General features: G+C 40.2%; 1 protein-coding gene across 8 annotated transcripts in view; it reads right to left on the reverse strand.

The window, feature by feature from the left end:
• COL15A1 (collagen type XV alpha 1 chain) overlaps nt 1-19748 on the reverse strand; it is a 275266-nt gene that overhangs the window by 69092 nt on the left and 186426 nt on the right. For all 8 annotated transcript variants that reach the window (XM_084618725.1, XM_084618722.1, XM_084618723.1 and 5 more), the window contains 6 exons: nt 18765-18833; nt 11886-11930; nt 8295-8339; nt 5090-5152; nt 3129-3164; nt 2953-3036 (listed from right to left, as the gene is read on the reverse strand). In XM_084618725.1, the coding sequence (XP_084474851.1) occupies nt 2953-3036; nt 3129-3164; nt 5090-5152; nt 8295-8339; nt 11886-11930; nt 18765-18833 (342 nt within the window). The remainder of the gene's footprint in view (nt 1-2952; nt 3037-3128; nt 3165-5089; nt 5153-8294; nt 8340-11885; nt 11931-18764; nt 18834-19748) is intronic.

Here is a 19748-nt window from a genome sequence, read left to right on the forward strand (position 1 = left end):
TATCTACTACACAAATAATAAAGTTTCAAATATAGAAAAAGAATGCTATTGTGATGTTGCTCTAGCACGATGGTTTAAATTGCCAAACTGACTGGCAGAAAGTGGCACGGCTCTGGCATGTCTGCTTCCATTAGGTCTGCTGTGTGTCCAGTGCTACTGATGCTTCTGGATGTTTTCCTGTGAGGCTGAAATAGCAAAATGTACAGGGACGCTATAACTCTCTAGCTAAGAAAACCTCTATAGAGCAAAGTTAATACGTCCTGTATAAATACACCGGCTATTATCAGATCAAGCCCCACCTGGTCTCTCCCCTACATCATCCTATATAGAATCAACCTCCTCCAAATTCACTGTGCTTTCAATGCCTCAAAAAAAAGAAAAAAAAATCAGACAACTAATAGTGGATAGGTTGAGAGCTAAATGGGGACAGTTATCACTTTGTCTATTTATAATAACAGTTTGTTGCAAATGCACAGAGAGTTGAATACATTTATTTTTAACCCGCTCTTTCACCTCATATGTCATTTGTCTTCCTAGACTTCAAGGTCTCTGGGGCAGAAGCTAGGTTTTTGTATATATGTATCTGAACAGCACTTAGCATAATGCGGCCCCAATTGACCATGGGGCCCCTGGACACTACGGTAATATATAGTGAAGGTATTTGATACAAGAATCTTGGACAATAGAGAGGACGCACAATACATTTCCCCGACAGTTGTTAATCACCGTATTAATGTGTGGCAATTGTGAAGTGTGTGGAGAAGCTGCTTGGCCTCCAGCATGCTAACATTGTGATCTGTGTCAGCTTCAGGGATGCTCGGCACTTCACTCACACATAAGTGCCTTCCACCTGATGATCTCATAATCCTTTACAAACATTAACAAACTGAACCTCAAAATATCCATCTCAAGGGGCCATGGTTATCAAACAAAGGCAAAAGAAGTTAAACGTCTTGCCAAAGAAGGTCACCCAGAAGCACTGTGGCAGAGCTAGGAAGAGACCTTAGATCTCCTGAGTTTCAATCCAAGGCCTATACCACCAGATCATCCTTTACCTGGAGGCTATTAAAAAGCTGCCAAAAATTAAAGCAGAAACTGGATGAAACACACAGCATTAATTCCTTCATTCACCCAGGGTTTTTGAGCCACTTTCAAGACAACATGTTCATTCCCGTCCTGCAAAGAAGCTACCCAAACTCCTTTGGGGCTTTGGTTGCCATCATTAGGGACCCACTTTCTGCCACAATTATTATCACCGTCAGAACCTCGTTGCTTTAGTCAATATAAAATGTAAAGTCTGAGTTAGCTTTCTGACTTTGTTATTGTCTAGCTCCTATCATGCAGATTCCTCACCTCTGATTACAAGCCTTGGCAGACTGCAGCTAACCACCTGACTTCTCTCAAACAAAGAGAATCCTTTAGAGGGTAAGATTACATGGCTCTCCTGAGTGAACAAGGTTCCTGTAGCCATTCATAGCTTCACCAATTCCCAATGTCATACCAAATTGACTACACAGACTTTTGTAATAAGTTTGCAATTTGGTTCATCTAAACTTCTAGGCTTCTTTTTTCCTACTAGTATTATCTATAACCTAAAAGCCTGAAATACACTAAGCAAACCCCATTGAAAATGTGTGTGGTGTGAAAGGACATGCAGCTTTCTGAACCATCTTTCACCAGCATGCTCTTTGACACTTGCTGATACTACTTCAGCACAAGAGCTATTTCTTCGGTTTGTATGGTATACACCTGGTAGAAAGCATGGTGGAGTCTAGACACTACTGCAGTTTGATTCCAGGCATTGCTGGAGTCACAGGGTGTGCCTATACTGCAATTAAGACATCTGCGGCTGGCCCGTGCCAGCTGACTCAGGCTTGCGGGGCTCGGGCTAAGGGTCTGTTTAATTGTGGTGTAGACATTCAGGCTCTGGTGGGAGCCCAGGCTCCAGGTCTCTGTGAGGTGGAAGGTTCCCTGAGCTCAGGCTGCAGCCCAAGCCCTAACAGCGACACCAAAATTAAACAGACCCTTAGCCTGATCCCCACGAGTCCAAGTCAGCTGGCATGGGCCAGCCATCGGTGCCTAAATGCAGTGTAGTGTAGACATGCCCACAGAGGCCCCTTTACTTTATACTTCCTCTATTCTGTATTCCCTAATTAATTTTTCTTCATTTTTATGGCTTCTGCAGAGTCACCTGCACATGCTAAGAGAAGCAAACACTGTTCTGTTAGAGTCTTCACTCATTTTACTGCCCTTTTTCATCTTTTTGTCGTGGGAAGGCATGGGTGACCAGACGTAGTAATGGGAGCCAGAGTCCACAGTCACAAGACAGAAGTGGAGTCAGCTGGGTCAGGATAGTGGGAAGTCAAAAGAAGGAGCCAAACTGGAGATCAGAACCACGAGTTGGGAACCAGAGTCAGGCCGGGTCAGGATACCAGAGGCTCAGAGGCAGGAACTAAACTGGAGGTCAGGAGCCACAAGTAAGATGCCAGGAGGCAAGCTGCAGGAGGCACACAGTCCAAAGCAGGGTGAAATCCAGTTGTTCAGACAGCTTCCTGTTCCAGCTGCTGGCTTAAGTAGGGCCAGTGGGCCAATCAGCTGCTCTGGCACTCTGCCAATTAGACATTGGGGCAGAGCCTAACAGTGGAGCTAGGTTTCCTCCGTCCCAGGTAATCCATTGTCAGCAGGCTGTGAGGTGGAGGGTTGGAGTGTGGCTGTTCCCATAATCCTACAGGCTGGGTTTGAGACACATGGGTCATGACTTAAAACTACGATTGGACAAATGTGTGTACGTGGAGGGGGATTAGGTGTAGACATTCATTGCAGATTTTTCTCTTTCAGGGCTGTATCTATGACCTGAACATCAACACCAATACCAGTTGGTCTTCCCTGCCATGTAACTCTAGATACATTTTAAGGACAGTAAAGTTCTTAACACTTTACAAAGACACTTACCTGTGGTACTGCTATGATTGGCCCTGGTGGCCCTGGTGGCCCTGGTAGTCCAACAATACTGGCACCATCCCGTCCTGGTTCACCCTATTTCAATAGTAGTACAGATGGAAAGGCCATTTATTAAACACCAAATCCCCAGTAACAATTCAATTAGAAAGAAATTGATCCCATCTTACCTTGGATCCTGTGTCACCCTTGTCCCCTTTGGGACCCTGCATGCAATTTAATAAAGGAGTGTTAACAATTTAATAAAGGAGTGTTAACAATAAAGGAGTGTTAACAATCTACAAGGGAAAGTTGTGATAATACTTTCCCTCCCACCATGAGAGAATAATGTTCATGATGGGCTTGATCTAAAGTGCAGTGAAGTTGATGGAAAGACTCTGGATTGCAATGGGTTTGGATCAGGCCCTAAGTGTATATTGGTTCTGAATGTTTTCAGTAATTTCTACTGCCTTTGACAGTATAAAAGTATGATAGAGGGCTGAGAGAACAGAGAGGAAGGAAACAGAGAGAGCTAGTATTTTTCACATACAGCACTGTATTTTTTTCCTAAGAGAATCCAAGCATTAGATTTATTGAAGGGTTCACAGGTGGGTCTCATGCTGATCTATTATGCATTTTTATGACCCTAAAAATTATATTTTAACAGAAAGCTGATGTATTAAAAAGAGTAAACCAAAAACCTTACTTTTTGTTAGAGTTGATACTGCTTTTTCCATTGGTAATAAAAACATAACACTTTGCAGTTATATGGTACTTGATTTCTATACCTCAGAGTTATTTACAAAGGTGGGTAGCACTTTATAGACAAGGGAGCCAAACCTACAGTTGGTGAAAATCAGCGTGGATTTACACCAGCTGGAGTTCCAGCCCAGATAATGTGAGAGACAAAGAGGTTTAAGTGACATGCCCCAGATTAAAGAGTAAACTAGGGTCAGAATCAGATTTCCTGTTTCCCAGCCCTGTCTTCAATCAACAAGATTACATGTGCCCCTGACACAAATGTGTAAATATTTCACTGAATAATAAATTCTATTGAACTAGGGTGACATTGCTAACTTAAACTAACATAAGCCAGGAAATTTAGAGTTAATTTACTCAGTTGTTCCTACATTTAACACAGAATAACCCCAGTTAATGACACTTTGTACCATGAGCGCTGCAACTCTCAACAGTGAACACAAAGTGTCACTCATGACCATGTAGAGAAAAGAAACAAGCACTGCTGTAATGGCTTAAAGTAATCCAGAGTAGGGATGTGCATGAGGTGCAGGGTTTGGGGCAGGTCAGCTCCTCCTTCAACCTCTATAACTTCCCTTCCAATGGCCAACTAGCCATCTGGCAATTTCTGCCTCTCTCTAGCTCTCATGTGCTGGAAAGCTTCCCAAGGATCTGTAAGTCCTCTCCTTGCTGCTAGGCCTGAGCTGGCTGATTGATTTATAATTTGGCTGGTTTAAATTTTTCTTAAAAACAGAAAGCAACCAATCCACATTTTTTAATGAAGCAACTATGAGCAAATGATTTCTAACATTTCACTTTCACCTGTTGGGTTACTGAGTTAAACACATACGAACGTTTAAAACCTGCAAGCTTCTATTTTTCTCCTCTTCTAACTTAAAAAATGACACTTTATTTCAGAATGTATGCAAACCAAAAAAGCATTCGTAGGCCGACATCTTTTCTGCCAAGTTTCAATACAGAGTGAATTAATTGCCAGTTTACAATAGAAATGCTTAACAATATTGGTGCTTGCAGATTTCTCTAGAAGCAGGAACTTACCAATACATTTAAAAATGTGTTATACCAAAGAGTCTCCGATTTTTTCATAGTGTGGATCATGTCCAACTATACAGATTGCTTTGTGGACACCACCCTTCCCATTGGTGATACAATTGCCGACTGTTGCAATTACAGTTAATTGTTTACATGGTAACGCAACAGCAGGAAAGCATCATGTGTATTTTCAAGCTTCTGGTGCAGCTGGATACATGGATGAAAGCCAGCACAATGTGACCAGCCATCTCTCCATGGACCACTAGCATGTGCTCTGGGAGTTACTGGTAGTCCCTGGACTAGTTTGGGAACAACTGTGCTATGTGATCACACAAAGAAAGAGTATGGTGGTACAACTCACTACATCTCCAGGACGTCCAGCAACACCGGGAAATCCAGGTTTTCCATCTGCACCTTGCTCACCCTATCAAAACAGAAATACATATTCTATTATTAATTTTAAATTCAATGCAGCATCTATGGTATTCTATCAGCTTTGTAGAAAGCTGCTCAATTATTCCATTGGAAAAGTTTTAAACATCACACAGTAACCAGTCATTTTAAAAAAAAATCAATCAGCTAATAAAGCAATTAAGAAAGCAGCAGACATAAATAGAGCTGTACTTTCTGCATTTGTTTCTTTATGTTTGGCCACATTGTTTCAGGGGAGACAAGAATCACCACACATAGCAGCCAATATGTGAGATTCCCTCAGTGAAGGAGGTGGCACTGTAGTTTTAAAATGTAGTTTTGCTTTTTTGAAGGAATTTTTACGCATTTACAGTACTATGCTCAACAAAACCTCTTAAAAGAAAAACAAAGTTGTAAAGATTCTAAATCTGCCAGATGACCCTGGTTGTGGCTGCCATCCTGGATTCTCTACACAATAGAAGGACTTAAAGATGATAGTTTATAAAATTTGAAATCTCCATTTTTCTTGGTACAGCACCAATAACCTTAACAGTATTGATGTTTCTGCTTCATTAAGAACAGTTTCTACCCTTTTATCACCTCACCTTTCCTCTGCCACCAGCAGAGTATGTTACTGAAGAACAAATGGACACTTCATTAATGGTGGGTAAAGTTTTCAAAAGAACCCAAGTGACTTAGGAGCCCACATTCCATTTTCAAAATGGTGCTTGGGAGGCTAAATCTCATTGAAGGTCAATGGGGCTTAGGTGCCGACACTGTAACCAACCAACCCACTCACCTGCCCCATGGCAGCAAGTCTTAGAGCCTAGATCAAGGGATTGAGTGACGGAGCTAAAAATAGCAGTGCAGACTTTCCTGCTGGGGCTGGAGCTCAAGCTCTGAGCCCCTCCCACCACTCACTGGGTCTCAGAGCTCAACTCCAGCTTGAGCATGAACATCTACACTGCTATTTTTAACCCGTAAGGAGAGCCTAGTCAGCTGACTTGGACTCTGAGACTCGCTGCTCTGGGGTTTTGTTTTTGTTTGTTTCTTTGCAGTGCAGATGTACCCTTAGGTACTTCTGAAAATGTTACCCATTTTCTCTTAAGTAGCCACATGAGGTAAACTTCTCTAAAACTGTACAAACTGGTTCAATAATGTTTTAGCAATTCGACAAATGAGAAAAGAGCCTGTAGCCCATTTCCTATTTGTTAGTGAAATTCACTTCATCTCTGGAAAGCCCAAGCAGGTTTTGTATGCGCGAAGTGTGTGAAACACCGGGGGCAGAGTTGGACGAAAAACCTGCAGAAGTCCTTCCCTATCATTTGTGTGTAACTGCATTTCTGTAATCACAGATCTCAGGGAATCTCCACAGGCTAGCTCCCTTCTCCACCTACTGCACCAGCCTATATGGGGTGAACAGGACTTCCTCCACAGCTTGCGGATGTCTGTAGGCTGTTACCCAGTGTACATGAGGGGTGCTATACAGCTGCATGGTGGTGCTTTATCAGTGACTCACCAACCGTAAGGTTGAGACAGAACAGAGGGTCTTGGGGACCTCCTCAACAGGGTAAGTTTCACCCATGTGCAGATGAAATGGGTTAGGACTAAGAGGACTAATAGTTAGGACTAAGAGCTGCTAATTCACTTCTTGTTGGAACAAATGTTCAATAATTTCACCAACTCTTTTTCTTACTCAAGTTTAACTGGGAAAGAAAGACATGATTTTAGTTAACATAATTCACACTGTAAATAGGACAGTATGGCCATGTCTCATTTTTTAACATTATTCATATCTTAACATCTTTTAGGCTATGTTTACACTACAGACCTTATTGCTGCTGTAAGGTCTCCCATGTAGCCACTCTATGCCAGTAGGAGACAGCTCTCCTGCCAGCATAATTAAACCACTCCCAATGAGCGGTGGTAGCTATGTCGGTGGGATAGCCTCGCCTACCAACATAGTGCTCTCCACACCAGCACTTTTGTCAGTGAAACTTATGTTGGTCAGGGGTGTGTTTTTTCACATCTGTGACCGACAAAAGTTTTGCCAACAAAAGTATTAGTGTAGACAAAGCCAAACATTATATAAACTCCTGAAACCAGCATTTGTTTGGTGTCCTCTAGATTTTTATTTCTGCTTGTCTTACTGGACACTTGAAAACTCAGTCCCTGTAAACAAATGAAAATAAAATAAAAATACCAACACCCCCGCACACACACACACACACACACACATACTTCTTTCATTCCTACTGGGCAAAATTTTAAGGTTCCAGAACTGTACGTTATTCAGCTCTAAGAGGACGAGTTATCTGCCAAGGTAGTTTTATTATTTATGGACTGAACCGATTGATTCCGATAGCTTATTTTTTAAGTAGCTTTGCAGTCACCTCATTCACAATAGTTATGCCCTTTAGAAATATGCTTTAAAACACTATTTATCACAACCACATAACATCATTCAGTAATAATTACTGGAGGAAGGGCCATAAAGCAGAACACTTTCTTCAACAATTGTTCACACAAGGAAATGAGTTAGATCCTTGAAGAAATCAAAAGAGCTCAAGACAACTTGCCTACACATCAGTACATTGTCTTTAATTAGCATTCTGGCAAATGTCTTAGTGAAATGTGTTTTTAAGAAATGTATTCTCTGATTGCACAGAAATGACACCTCCATACAGATTGCTGCGAATTCAAAATATGTACAGCAGATGGAATTTATAACAAGCAGCAGCCACTACATTATGTTGTTTTATTAAAATTAAAACAAGCAGGTGTGTTATGATAAAACTGTGATAAAAGTTAAGCAAACAGAGGTTCATATTAGTCATTGCTTTAATCCAGTTTTCCACCACTGTAACTCTGTTGATTACACTGGAGTCATACTGGTGTAGTGTACAACTGGAGTAACTCAATAGTGAATCAGACCCAGAATATTTTAAACATCACATATCAGTCAACAGATCACATAGTTTACAGACAACAATAATTCAACTCAGGTACTTCAAAACATCCCTGGGAATTGTGTGTACGTGTATAATTAGAATTCTGCCAATATAATCAACATTTACCATCATTTTAGTACATCAAGAGAATAACTAAGCAGAAGAAACAATGCATTTGTAAATCAAGTTAAATGAGTTCCCCACCTTTAAACCTGCTATACCTGGTGGACCAGTATCCCCTTTTTCTCCCTGAAATGCAGATACATAGGTCATGTTAAATATCAAAATGCAGTACAACTACAGTGATTAAAAAAAAACCTTGCTTGTTTAGAATTAAATAAAGTGCTCTCTTCAGCTCTGCATTACTACAGCTTTATGGTGGTGTAACTCCTCTTTCCTTACAGAGAGAATGGAAATACTTTGATTTCAACAAAGTTACACCAGTTTAAAATAGAAATAATCATAGAATATCAGGGTTGGAAGGGACCTCAGGAGGTCATCTAGTCCAACCCCCTGCTCAAAGCAGGACCAATCCCCAATTTTTGGCCCAGATCCCTAAATGGCCCCCTCAAGGATTAAACTCACAACCCTACATTTAGCAGGCCAATGCTCAAACCACTGAGCTATCCCTCCCCCATTGCATTGATGAATCAAGCCCAAGACATAATGAGTTTGTTTGCTGAAAATATATTCTTTTAGGAATGCTTTTACTCATGATAATTAGACTTCACTGGCTTCTGGTGGAAAAAGAAGTTTTTCATAATAATCAATGATCTCATTATCCATAAACACAGATTTTAGATATGTATTTATCAGCTGGAAACAGAACACTAAGGTCACTGTGGTAGATGACCGCACCTGTGCTATGAATTAAAGTCACATAATTGATCTGGGATGGATAGCTCTATCTAAAAATATGATGAGTTATGTTGTACTAAACTTATCACTTAGTTGAACATTAAACTCCATGTGATTTCTAGTTGGATTTCTAGAGCCTTTTGTCACTCAGAGTAGGTGAAAACTGAATTTTGCTTCTGGCTTCACATGGTAATGAAAATCAGTTTCATCTGTGAAAAGTGGGTGAAAAACCCTACAACTAGCTCAGAATGGTGACATTGTACATCTACTTTATACCCACTTTGCCCTGGAGTAAATTACTTCATGAGGTACAAGGCAATGGAAAAATCAGGCCCTTTCATTGTCTGGGCAGGAATCACTCAAGAGCTGCCAACAAAAGGCTTGTTATAAATGGGGGGTAATAGTCAATGTGTTAAAATCCATAAAGTGATTCACAGGATTCTACGCACATCCCATTAGTATCTGAGACCCAGAACCTCAAAGATATTTAGGTGTCTAGCTCCATGGAAATTAGGCATCTAAATACCTTTGAGGATCTGGGCCTTAATGCCTCACAAATAAATGAATTTATCCTAACAACACCCTTGTGAGGCAACCATTATCCCCATTTTACAGAGAGGGAGGTGAGGCATAGAGAGATTAAGTAACTTGCCCAAGGCCACATAGGAAATCTGTGGCAGAGCTGGAAATATCTTGGAAATCCCATGCCAGTTCTTTCACCACAGACCATCCTACCTTGCTTCTATCACTGTGGTTACAAGGGGTGGGTCTTTTGGAAGACAAAAAGGCAGGTTTTTCTATAAAGCACAGAGTCACTTCCTGGAACTTAGACACCCACACATTTTGGGAGCTATAACATGTAACCTTGAGCTAACAAAGGACAAAGAGGGATTGCACTGAGCCAAAACACAATGGGATAAAACAATGAATTTCTCCTGCCATACTATAACCAATCCTTCCAACCAAAAACACCTATTATTGCCCATCTAGTGATATTTTTAGTGATATTATTCTAGCATGTTTGCATTATGATTCCTCTCTTTCCTTATCCAACAAGTGTAGCTTTAAGACATCCTGAACTGGATTTGTGGTGATTGCTAGTCAGGATAAGCAAGGCTGGATGCTCTGACTGAAGAGTTCAGAGGAAACTCTACAAGGGGAACCTCATGTTGTTTCCTAAGTCCTATTCAGACTTACCTTACAGGGTATGAGCATGATCTGTCCCTGAGTATCCCAATTTGCAGAGGTGGTGAGCCCCTGCAGCTTTCTTTGACTTCCATAGGAATTGTGTGTGTGTGCAGCATCTTTGTAATCAGGCTACTTACGCAGGTGCCTAAATATAGACTTAGGTGCCTACCCATAGGCTCTCAAGTTAGAATGTTTTGGCCTTGGTGTTTATTTATTGTGATATTGTACAATATGTACCATATAACTAGGACCCTTGGCTTGCAGTTTTTACTGAAAACCTCCAAAAAATTCCTGGGTTTTGAAAAAAGCAGTATTTGGATTTTTCAGCTGCTCAAATTCCCCAGACCCAGCTCCCCCCCTCACTGACTCTTTGCTGGCCTCCTCAGCATGCCTGTGCAGAGGAGAACAACTGCCAGTTGGTGGCTATCTCAGCTGCACAGTGGGGGGAGCAAGAATGGCAGGGAGACTGTGGAGATCACCAACTGCTGTAGTGACAGGCCACAAGGAGAGGAAAGCTGTACCCCTGAGCACTGGCCCCTCCTGATCCCAGCCCGTCAGCGTGGCCCCAGGGCATACAGTCTCGTCCCCTTCCCTCCACCCTATCTTGCAGGGCACCCCTTTCCACCCATCTCCCTCCCACCCATTGCAAGTGTATCAGGCAACCCGTTCCCCAATAGGCACCTGCTTCTCCAAGATGGCCGCTGTGAGCAGCTGGGCTTAGAAACATGTTACTACTCAGAGAGGAACCCCAGGGCACAGAGCTGGGTCCACTTCACCAGCTGGACAGAGCCCCCTCCTGTCCCTGGGCTAGTAAGAGACCACACCAATCCCCCCATGGGACCAGGGAGTGAGCTGAGAAGTGCTGAGACTCTTTGAAAGAGCTGCTGGGAGTCTACGTGAACCGGGACTTTTGGAATTCACACTGAAGACCTTATATCAAGTGTAACTGCTCAAGTCAACAGTAAACTGTTTTGTAAAAACGAAGGTTTTTTGCAATGGGGATATAATGGTTTCATAAACAATAAACTCATGTTCCTCTAAGGGCAAGTATACATGTGCAGCGCCGTAGCTGTACCATACAGCTGGTGTGGTGAAGACGTTCTGTGCCGATAGAAGACAGCTCTCCCATCGGTATAGCTCTGTGCACACTAGCGCTTATGTTGGGGTAACTAATGTCACTCAGGGGAGTGGAATATTCACACTCCTGAGTGACATAAATTTTGCCAATATAAGTGGTAGTGTAGACATAGCCTAATTGTTGCTTTCTTTCTGAACCCCAATACTAAACCTGATATTTACCTGGAAAACCATGATGTTAATTTTTTGCATTGATTTTCACCCGTTTTTAAATTCTTGAAATAAAAACTGATAAATTCCTGGAAAATTAATAAATAAATACAATTTGGAAATGAAAGGCCTTACATATAGCATTTAACTACATGTTTAGCAAAGCATGCAGGGCAAAATACTGCTTTCACTACTCTGGTGTAAATGTGGAATAACGCCATTAAAGCAAACCCCAAAATTACATCCTTGCTATTGAAAGAAAAATTTGGCCCATGGTATTTAGGACATGTCAATGTTGGTCAGAAAGCACTTTTTTTGTTTGTTTTTTAAAAAGAGAAAGCTTTGGTGCAAAAGAACAAAAGCAAAAGTGACCTGAATTACTCTAAATATGGCAAACCAAAGTCGAAAATGGAAAATACAAAAATATGCTGGCTTTCAAATGTAGTTTGTTATATCAGTTACCTTTGGTCCCATTGGCCCACGCTGTCCAGTCTCCCCAACAGGACCCTACAAAGTATTCTGAGTTTACTGATATATCAATATATAATTTCATATTAATTTTTTCTCAGTAACAAACAAGCTAACAATCACAACCATGGAAAAGTCTTTTAGTAGCAGTTTCAACAGAAAGAATTAAAATGCAAATTTTTTAAAGAAATTTTGAAGTCTATCTGTTTAATATTTTCTTGTAATAGGCAGAGTATATAGTGATAGTTATATTTAAAGTTGCCCAAGTGTTTCCATTCTAAGGAGTTGCTTATAATTTTTTTCAATCACTTACCTAACTGGCTGAAATTCTGGAGGTATGTTCTCAGCCTGGGAGCAGTATTTTTGAAAAGTTTAAATCAAAATGATGTTGCCATTTTTAAGATTGGGGAGAATAAAAAGAAATATACTTTCCCTATTATAAAACATATCTTTGTGACCCTTTTTTTGAGCAGCCCGGGGCTGGAAGTGGTGTTAGATGGTAAAATGTAAAATTTGGCAGGAAGTGACAGTATTCCCTATCTTGCAGAGGTGACTTTTGGTGTTCTGGTGAAAACTGCTTATGATTTGTCAACATTATAAACATTTAAAAAACCCTACTTTATGCATATGCACTAAATTTTTGTAATGCAACCACTTAAACTGCCATTGGTTGTTTGTTTTTGCTGTCTCTGAAAGCTTAGGGCAGGTCTACTTTTAAAAATACCCCAGCAGCAGTGCATCTGCACCCAATTAGTGCTTCATGAAGACACTACCTACGCCAAGGGGAGGGGTTCTCTTGTCAGTGCAGGTAATCCACCTCCCCGAGAGGCGATAGCTAGGTTGAAAGGAGAATTCTCCCATAGACCGAGTGCTGTCTACACCATGGATTAGGTTGGTTTAACTGTGTCACTGAAGGGTGTGCATTTTTCACACCCCTGTTGGATGTAGTTATATGATCTAATTTTCTTGTATAGACCTGGACTAAGATTAGGAAAGTTCCTAGGTAGTTTCTCTTGAGTTAGTGAGATTGCACTGCCTTCTCCAGTGCGATAAGTATTGGTGCCAAAAGAGTGCAGCCTTCTTCCATTTGAAAGAGGCCTGGTCTACACTAAAAAATTAAGTTGATTTAACTACTTCCAACAGGGGTGTGAAAAATCCACTCCCAGAGCAGCATAGTTAAGCAAACCTAACTCATAGTGTAGAAGGAATAATTCTTCCATCAACCTAGCTACCACCTCGTGGAGAGCTGGATTAGCTACGCTGAGCCCTGGTCTACACTACAGAACTACATCAGTATAACTACATTACTCAGGGGTGTGAATAATCCACCCCCCTGAGTGACATAGTTATACCGACCTAAGTGCTGGTGTGGACAGCTCAGGAGAGCCTTTCCTGATGACATAGCTATCTCCTCTCATGGAGCTGGAGTTATGAAACCGATGGGAGAGCTCTCTCCCATCGGCTTAGAGCATCTTCACCAGAAGCTCTAGAGTGCAAGTGTAGGTGCCGATGCAAGTTTCTAATGTAGACTTGCCCTGAGGGAAGAACCCCTCCCGTCAGCGTAGGCAGTGCAGCTGTGATACTGTAGGATTTCAAGTGTAGATAAGCCCATAGAAAGGAGTCCATGAAATAAGGCAGGAGTACTTTTCTCACCGACTGCACATATTATGCATTACAGAGCTTTCCACTGGTGTCTAGCAAATAGATAAACATAACACAAAGTCTTTGTTGTTTCATTTTCCTTTGTCAAGAATGCACAAAATTAAATACAAAAGAATTCCAAGGTTGCAAAGTGAGACACGCAAAAGTCAGGAAATGATCAAGTTAAGGTTGCCAGCACAGCCCTAACTCAGTTCCTGTTCATGTATGCTTTACAATACAGTCCTGATCCACACTAGATCATCTACTGTCTCAAAAGAAGTTCCTTCTGAATAGAACAGATTAAAATACGGTTATGTTCTCCTTAAACCAGATTTACAGACATATGGCAGGAAGTCAAACCCAAGGAGTTTTTGAGTAACACCTACTTCCAGCTAGTGACTGAGTGACAGTCAAAGCTCACGTTCTTACAAAAGGCTGTGGAATGTACTTGAGGTGGAGTGAAATCTCACAGAGTCACATAGAACTGGGGATAGTATCCTGAGACACTTGGGAGAGAGAGGGTTCTCTGACTTAACATTTACAGATACAGCTGCTTTTGTTAACGTTCTGAATGCAGAGCTGCCCTTGCAGGTATAACCAATGCAGTGCTGTGTTTCTGAGTCTGCAGACAGACTGAAACAATGACTCAGAGGCGTGAACTCCCCTGCCTCTTAATCTCAATGGGGTGTCAGCTCTACAGCCCAATGATGACACTTGGATGTCAACATTAACTGTCCCACTGTTGATCGTTTGAGCAGATACAATGGAGAAGGGGTCAGAGTGAAGAAAGTGAAGTTGAATATGATAAGGCACTGAACAATTAAATATAGGGCTGTCAAGCGATTAAAAACATTGTGATTAATCGCACTGTTAAACAATAATAGAACACCATTTATTTAAATATTTTCGCATGTTTTCTACATTTTCAAATATAGTGATTTCAATTACAACACGGAATACAAAGTGTTCAGTGCTCACTTTATATTTATTTTTGATTACAAGTATTTGCACTGTAAAAACATAAAAGAAATTGTATTTTTCAATTCACCTAATACAAGTACTGTAGTGCAATCTCTTTATCATGAAAGTTGAACTTGCAAATGTAGAATTATGTAAAAAAACTTGCATTCACAAATAAAACAAGGTAAAATTTTGGAGCCTGCAAGTCTACTCAGTCCTACTTCTTGTTCAGCCAAACCCTCAGACAAGTTTTACATTGTTTTGTTTTGAGTGCAGTTATGTAACAAAAAAAAAAAAAATCTACATTTGTAAGTTGCAATTTCATGACAAAGAGATTGCACTACACAACTTGTATGAGGTGAATTGAAAAATACTATTTCTTTTGTTTATCATTTTTACAGTACAAATATTTGTCATAAAAAATAACATACACTTTGATTTCAATTACAACACAGAATACAATATATATGAAAATGTAGAAAAACATCCAAAATATTTAATACATTTCAATTAGTATTCTATTGTTTAACAGTATGATTAAAACTGCGATTAATTGCAATTAATTTTTTGAGATAATTGCATGAGTTAACTGCGATTAATCGACAACCCTAATTAAATATTTAAGTACTACATAAAAGCTATATTCAACCTTTAATATTGGGCGTGGGAGGGAAGAGTAGAGAGCCCTAAAATTATAGCCCAGCCCACGGACTATAATTAAAAACAGAATTCAGCCCTCTTCACCACATATACTTGGCACCACCGCTTTAAACAGAACTACCAATTTCTTAATACAAGGTTGAATTAAAGATTTATATAAACTATACAGCAGATTGTCACTGTTTTATAATTATTGCTATAAATTACACACAAAATGATAATATGAATCTTTTGTTCAATGTCTCTTTCAGAAATTACAATCCCATCTAAAGAGATTGTGACAGAACAGATGAAGTACAAACAAACCCAATGTACCTCCTAATAGCTTGTTTTAATTAAAATCCTCTTAGAAGCAGACAATCTTCTTTTTAACACAGGCAGAAACCTCTAGGGGTTTTATAGGATGTAAGTAGCTCACGATGGCAAAGCTTTTCTGCAATAATGGCATATATCTGAAATCTGGTGTCTGCTTTATTGACCCAAGGCAAGGAAAGCAAATGTGGACAACAGGGAAAGCAAACTTTCAGAGTTTTGTTCAAAATCAATAAAACATGTTATCTGTTGGCTACAGCAGACTAACTTGGAAATAGCACCTGCACCGAAAGCAACTCAGAGTAAAGGTGTCATGTAGACAATTCAGAAGGGGCAAGTTTGGCTGCTTGCTTATTTCAGCTGTCTGGCTGCGGCTTTTATTTTTGAAATACGATAGTTTTGGCTACTCTTATTGTTTAAAACAGAATATAAAGAGATGATGCACTCTCTTAAAATGAAACCTGGGTCAAGTGATGTTTCAGCATCATCAGTGAAGCATCAGATCATTTCAGCCCCTGGCTTTTAAAACTGGCCCCTAACACAGTGTTGGCTCCAGCATTCAGCAATCTCTCTAGGCTGGGGGGCCAGGTCCCTTCCCCCAAAGTTATGCTGGCTTCGGACAGAGGGAATGCACAGGAGCAAAATCTGCAAAGAGGGCAGCTGTGGTGGTGGGAAATGGCAGAAACCTTCCCTCCACCAGGTAACACAGCGTTAATCGTTGGTGGCACTGCTATAATGAAGGCATGACCAAGGTGGCTGGGAACACATTGATCAGTGCACCCTGACTGAGAGCAGTCCAATGGAGTCCCTGATAGATTTTAGAGTTGCTCAGACTGGCAAAAATTCTAGGGAGAGTGATGGAGGAAACAATACCATGCTCCAGCCCTGACTGGCTCAGTAAGGGGCATTTGGTACTTTCCTGCTCTAGGCAGAGTGAATCTGGCTCAAATACGCCAAAAAAACCCAACTGTCTGTGATGTGAACTCTGTGCAGAACTCTACAGCTTACATCAGAATGGGAAAAAGCCGACATAACCGCTAGGTCCCGTGTTTGCTTTTATTGGTGCAATGCTCATGAAACTGAGCAACTAACACAGCTGTGAAACCAAGCACAGGGAGGGCAGGTATGTGCAGCATTCTCAATCCACTTCAGTCCCCACCTGCAATATCCCCTACTCTTCAAGTCTTCAACTGTTTTTAAGCAGAAACATCCTATTATGCCCAAACATATGATGACTTTGTGATATAAACAAATGCCCTGATTAATTATTCTATGTGACCTACAACTCAGAATTTATAGTTAGGTCTCTGAAAGTGAAAGGCTAGAACATTAACCCAGTGTGTCATTCCAAGTGGTGTATTTCACAGGTCTGCCAATCATAGCTGAGGTACCACATATGGTGGTGCACTGAATTGCCCTTTTAAAGACTTACTTTCATTTCACTATGGAAAGCATGTCTGAGTCTGCTTCTGAACATTGGTGAAACAGTGAATTTGTGTCAATTTCATTTAATTGTTCATTTTGAATTCACAGAGTTTACAGAACAGCACAACAGCAAAAAAGTATTAGAATTCAGGAAAGCAATTTTGGAAAATAAAGGAATCCAGGCTGTGGGGTATGGAAGAGGGAGTAGAAGAGTTTTCACAAACTCCCCGAGTTTGTATCTTGGAGATTATGAACAAGAAGTGGTCACAGTAGGCAGACAGTGACCCTGGATACTGAAGTCTACAATGTCAAAGGCTGCAGAGTAAAAAGGATAAAGGCGTATGAGACAGAAGAAGAGGCTTTTAGACAATCAGCACTTGGTCATTCGAGACCTCTGTAAAACAAATTTAAATGGAATAGAGGGGGTAAAAGCTAAATTATAGGAGATACAAGGGGAGTTAGAAGAAGAACATAGAAATTGAAATTCCAGACCAGAGCAGTGGTCTGTCTAGTTCAGTATCCTGTTACGGACAGTGGATACATACATTCCAGATGTTTCAAAGAAGGTGCAGGAAACACATTAGTGGTCAGTTGTGGAATAAACTACCCAGAGGAGAAATCAGTCACAGGTTGGCTTATGCCAGGATACATAAGAGTGTCACATTCATTCTAAAAAAGGATTGTATCCTAGCTAATGTAATTAGAGATGTTTTTATTATCTGTATAAATGTACAATCACTCTGAATCCTGACAATATTTTGACTTCACTCTTGTGGCAGTGAGTTCCACAGGTTGGCTATACATTGTGTAAAATGATTATTTTCTTCTCTGTTTTAAATGTGTTGCCTTTCAACTTCACTGACTGTTCCTTTAACATTGAGTTATGAAACTGGGTATATTTACCTTCTCCTCGTTATTTTGTATCCTTCACTGTCATGTATACTCTTATTCATCTCCGCACTAAACTAAGCACTCTCAATCTTTTCAATCTCTCCTCATACAGAACCTTGTCCTGGCCTCTAATCCTTTTTATTGCCCATCTCTGTACCCCTTTCTTTTGAATACCTCTTTTTTGAGACAGGATGACCAGATCTGATAGGAGTATTCTAAGTGTGGGCACACATAGATTTGAGTAATGGCATTATAATCATCTTCAGTATTATTTCCTCTCTCATTCTCTATACAGCCTAACATTGTTTGTTTGGGGGTTTTTATTTTTTATTTTTATTTTGACAGCTCCTACACTTTGAGCAGACCCTTTCACTGACCTTTACACAATAATTCTTTCTCCTGAAAAGTTTGTTAATTTAAAAATCAAGGTTGCATAACTAGGCAGCTTGAATAGTGGGGCTGGCGGAAAAAAAGGGAGGAAGGAGAAGTGTTTTGGGTTTTTTGAAATGTTTAGGTGAGAAAAAAGTATGTATTAAGGCTAACAGAAAGGAGCAGATAACGAGGTAGTGAAAAAAAAACTGCACTTTAACCCCATAAACTTTTAAAACTGTAACAGATCAGAAAATATATAAACTAATCAACTGTCCCAAAAAATTACATAAAAACTATACAGATTTTCTGGGCAACAACCTTGATAATTTAGTGCAACATAAATCTAGAGCTACTCAATCAAAACCAGTAGAATCACTCCAGATTTCACCTGTGAGAGACAGATCGAGGTCCTCTACTCCACATTTTTCTTAAGACAGAAAGAATAGACTGTTTCTGCATAATTCAGAATAATATAATATGGATGAACTAGTTAAAATACCCAAAGTCTTCTAGTCTTCCAGACAGACAGAATATAAAATGGGAGGAGTATATTTCAAATGATTTTTTTGTTTGTTTTGAAAACTAAATAAAAAACCAAGCCAAAAACCTTACATTTGGCCCTCTTGATCCTGGAACTCTGGGTTCACTCAACAAACTGATGCTCCCTGACCCTTCCATGTCCTATTGTGAAAGAGGAAAGAATCACAGAATGTTACATTTTACCCTCACATCCATTTTACATCAGGACTTTCACTTGAATCTTAAAAAGCAAAGACATTGAAGAAAAAACAAATATACTTTAAATTTTTCTCCAAAACCATTTTTCTGTCAGTTCATTGCTAAGTATTAGAGGTGAGCTATATTCAAATGTGGGAACAGCACAGTGATCCTTTGTGTCAACTGAGAACCTCGCAGAGTGATAGGTTTGTCACTTTATCAACCTTCCGCATTATTTCACATTGAAAAAAACAGGAGAATGGAGTGAAAGCAACTTTCCATTTTCAAGAGTACTTTGTAATACTTTAAATTCTGGTGTAGGATTTGTGTTTTGTCATTTAACTATCTCAAAGCATTATGCTGCTTTGTATAGCTGTGTGTATTGTAATTAATTTTCAAAGCTAAATTGCTTAAACATTTATATCTGTTCTGGCAAAGGAGGCTCTGGAGGCATTTTGCCAAGCAGCCTAATTATGATTCAAGAACTAAAGTTATTTCTTCCTCTCACAATTGAACGTTGGGCTCCTGCCTGCAATTACTGTGGATGCAAAAGGCGATTCACATGGCTCACTGAAATGAGCATGAGCTGAGAGAACAGCAATGTCCATACATGGGGAAAGGCTCTCTGAAGCAGAGGGCAGATCTCGATTACGAGGAAATGTGCATTTTCTGTAGATACGTGCCAATTTTACAACAGGGGAGACTGCAACACTTTTTCTCAGTCTGTTTCTACCTCACTTATACTCCACACCATCAGGGCAGAAAAGTAAAGCTGAATGCTGCGGAGCCCTTTTTTCCTTCTTTCCACAAACTGTAAGTCAAAGGGCATCAAATATCAAATGAAATCTCTATTGAGATGATGAGCTTTGAACTGTTTAG

Source organism: Lepidochelys olivacea (genome assembly GCF_965140295.1).
Source record: "Lepidochelys olivacea isolate rLepOli2 genome assembly, chromosome: 2".
NCBI lineage: Eukaryota > Metazoa > Chordata > Testudines > Cheloniidae > Lepidochelys > Lepidochelys olivacea.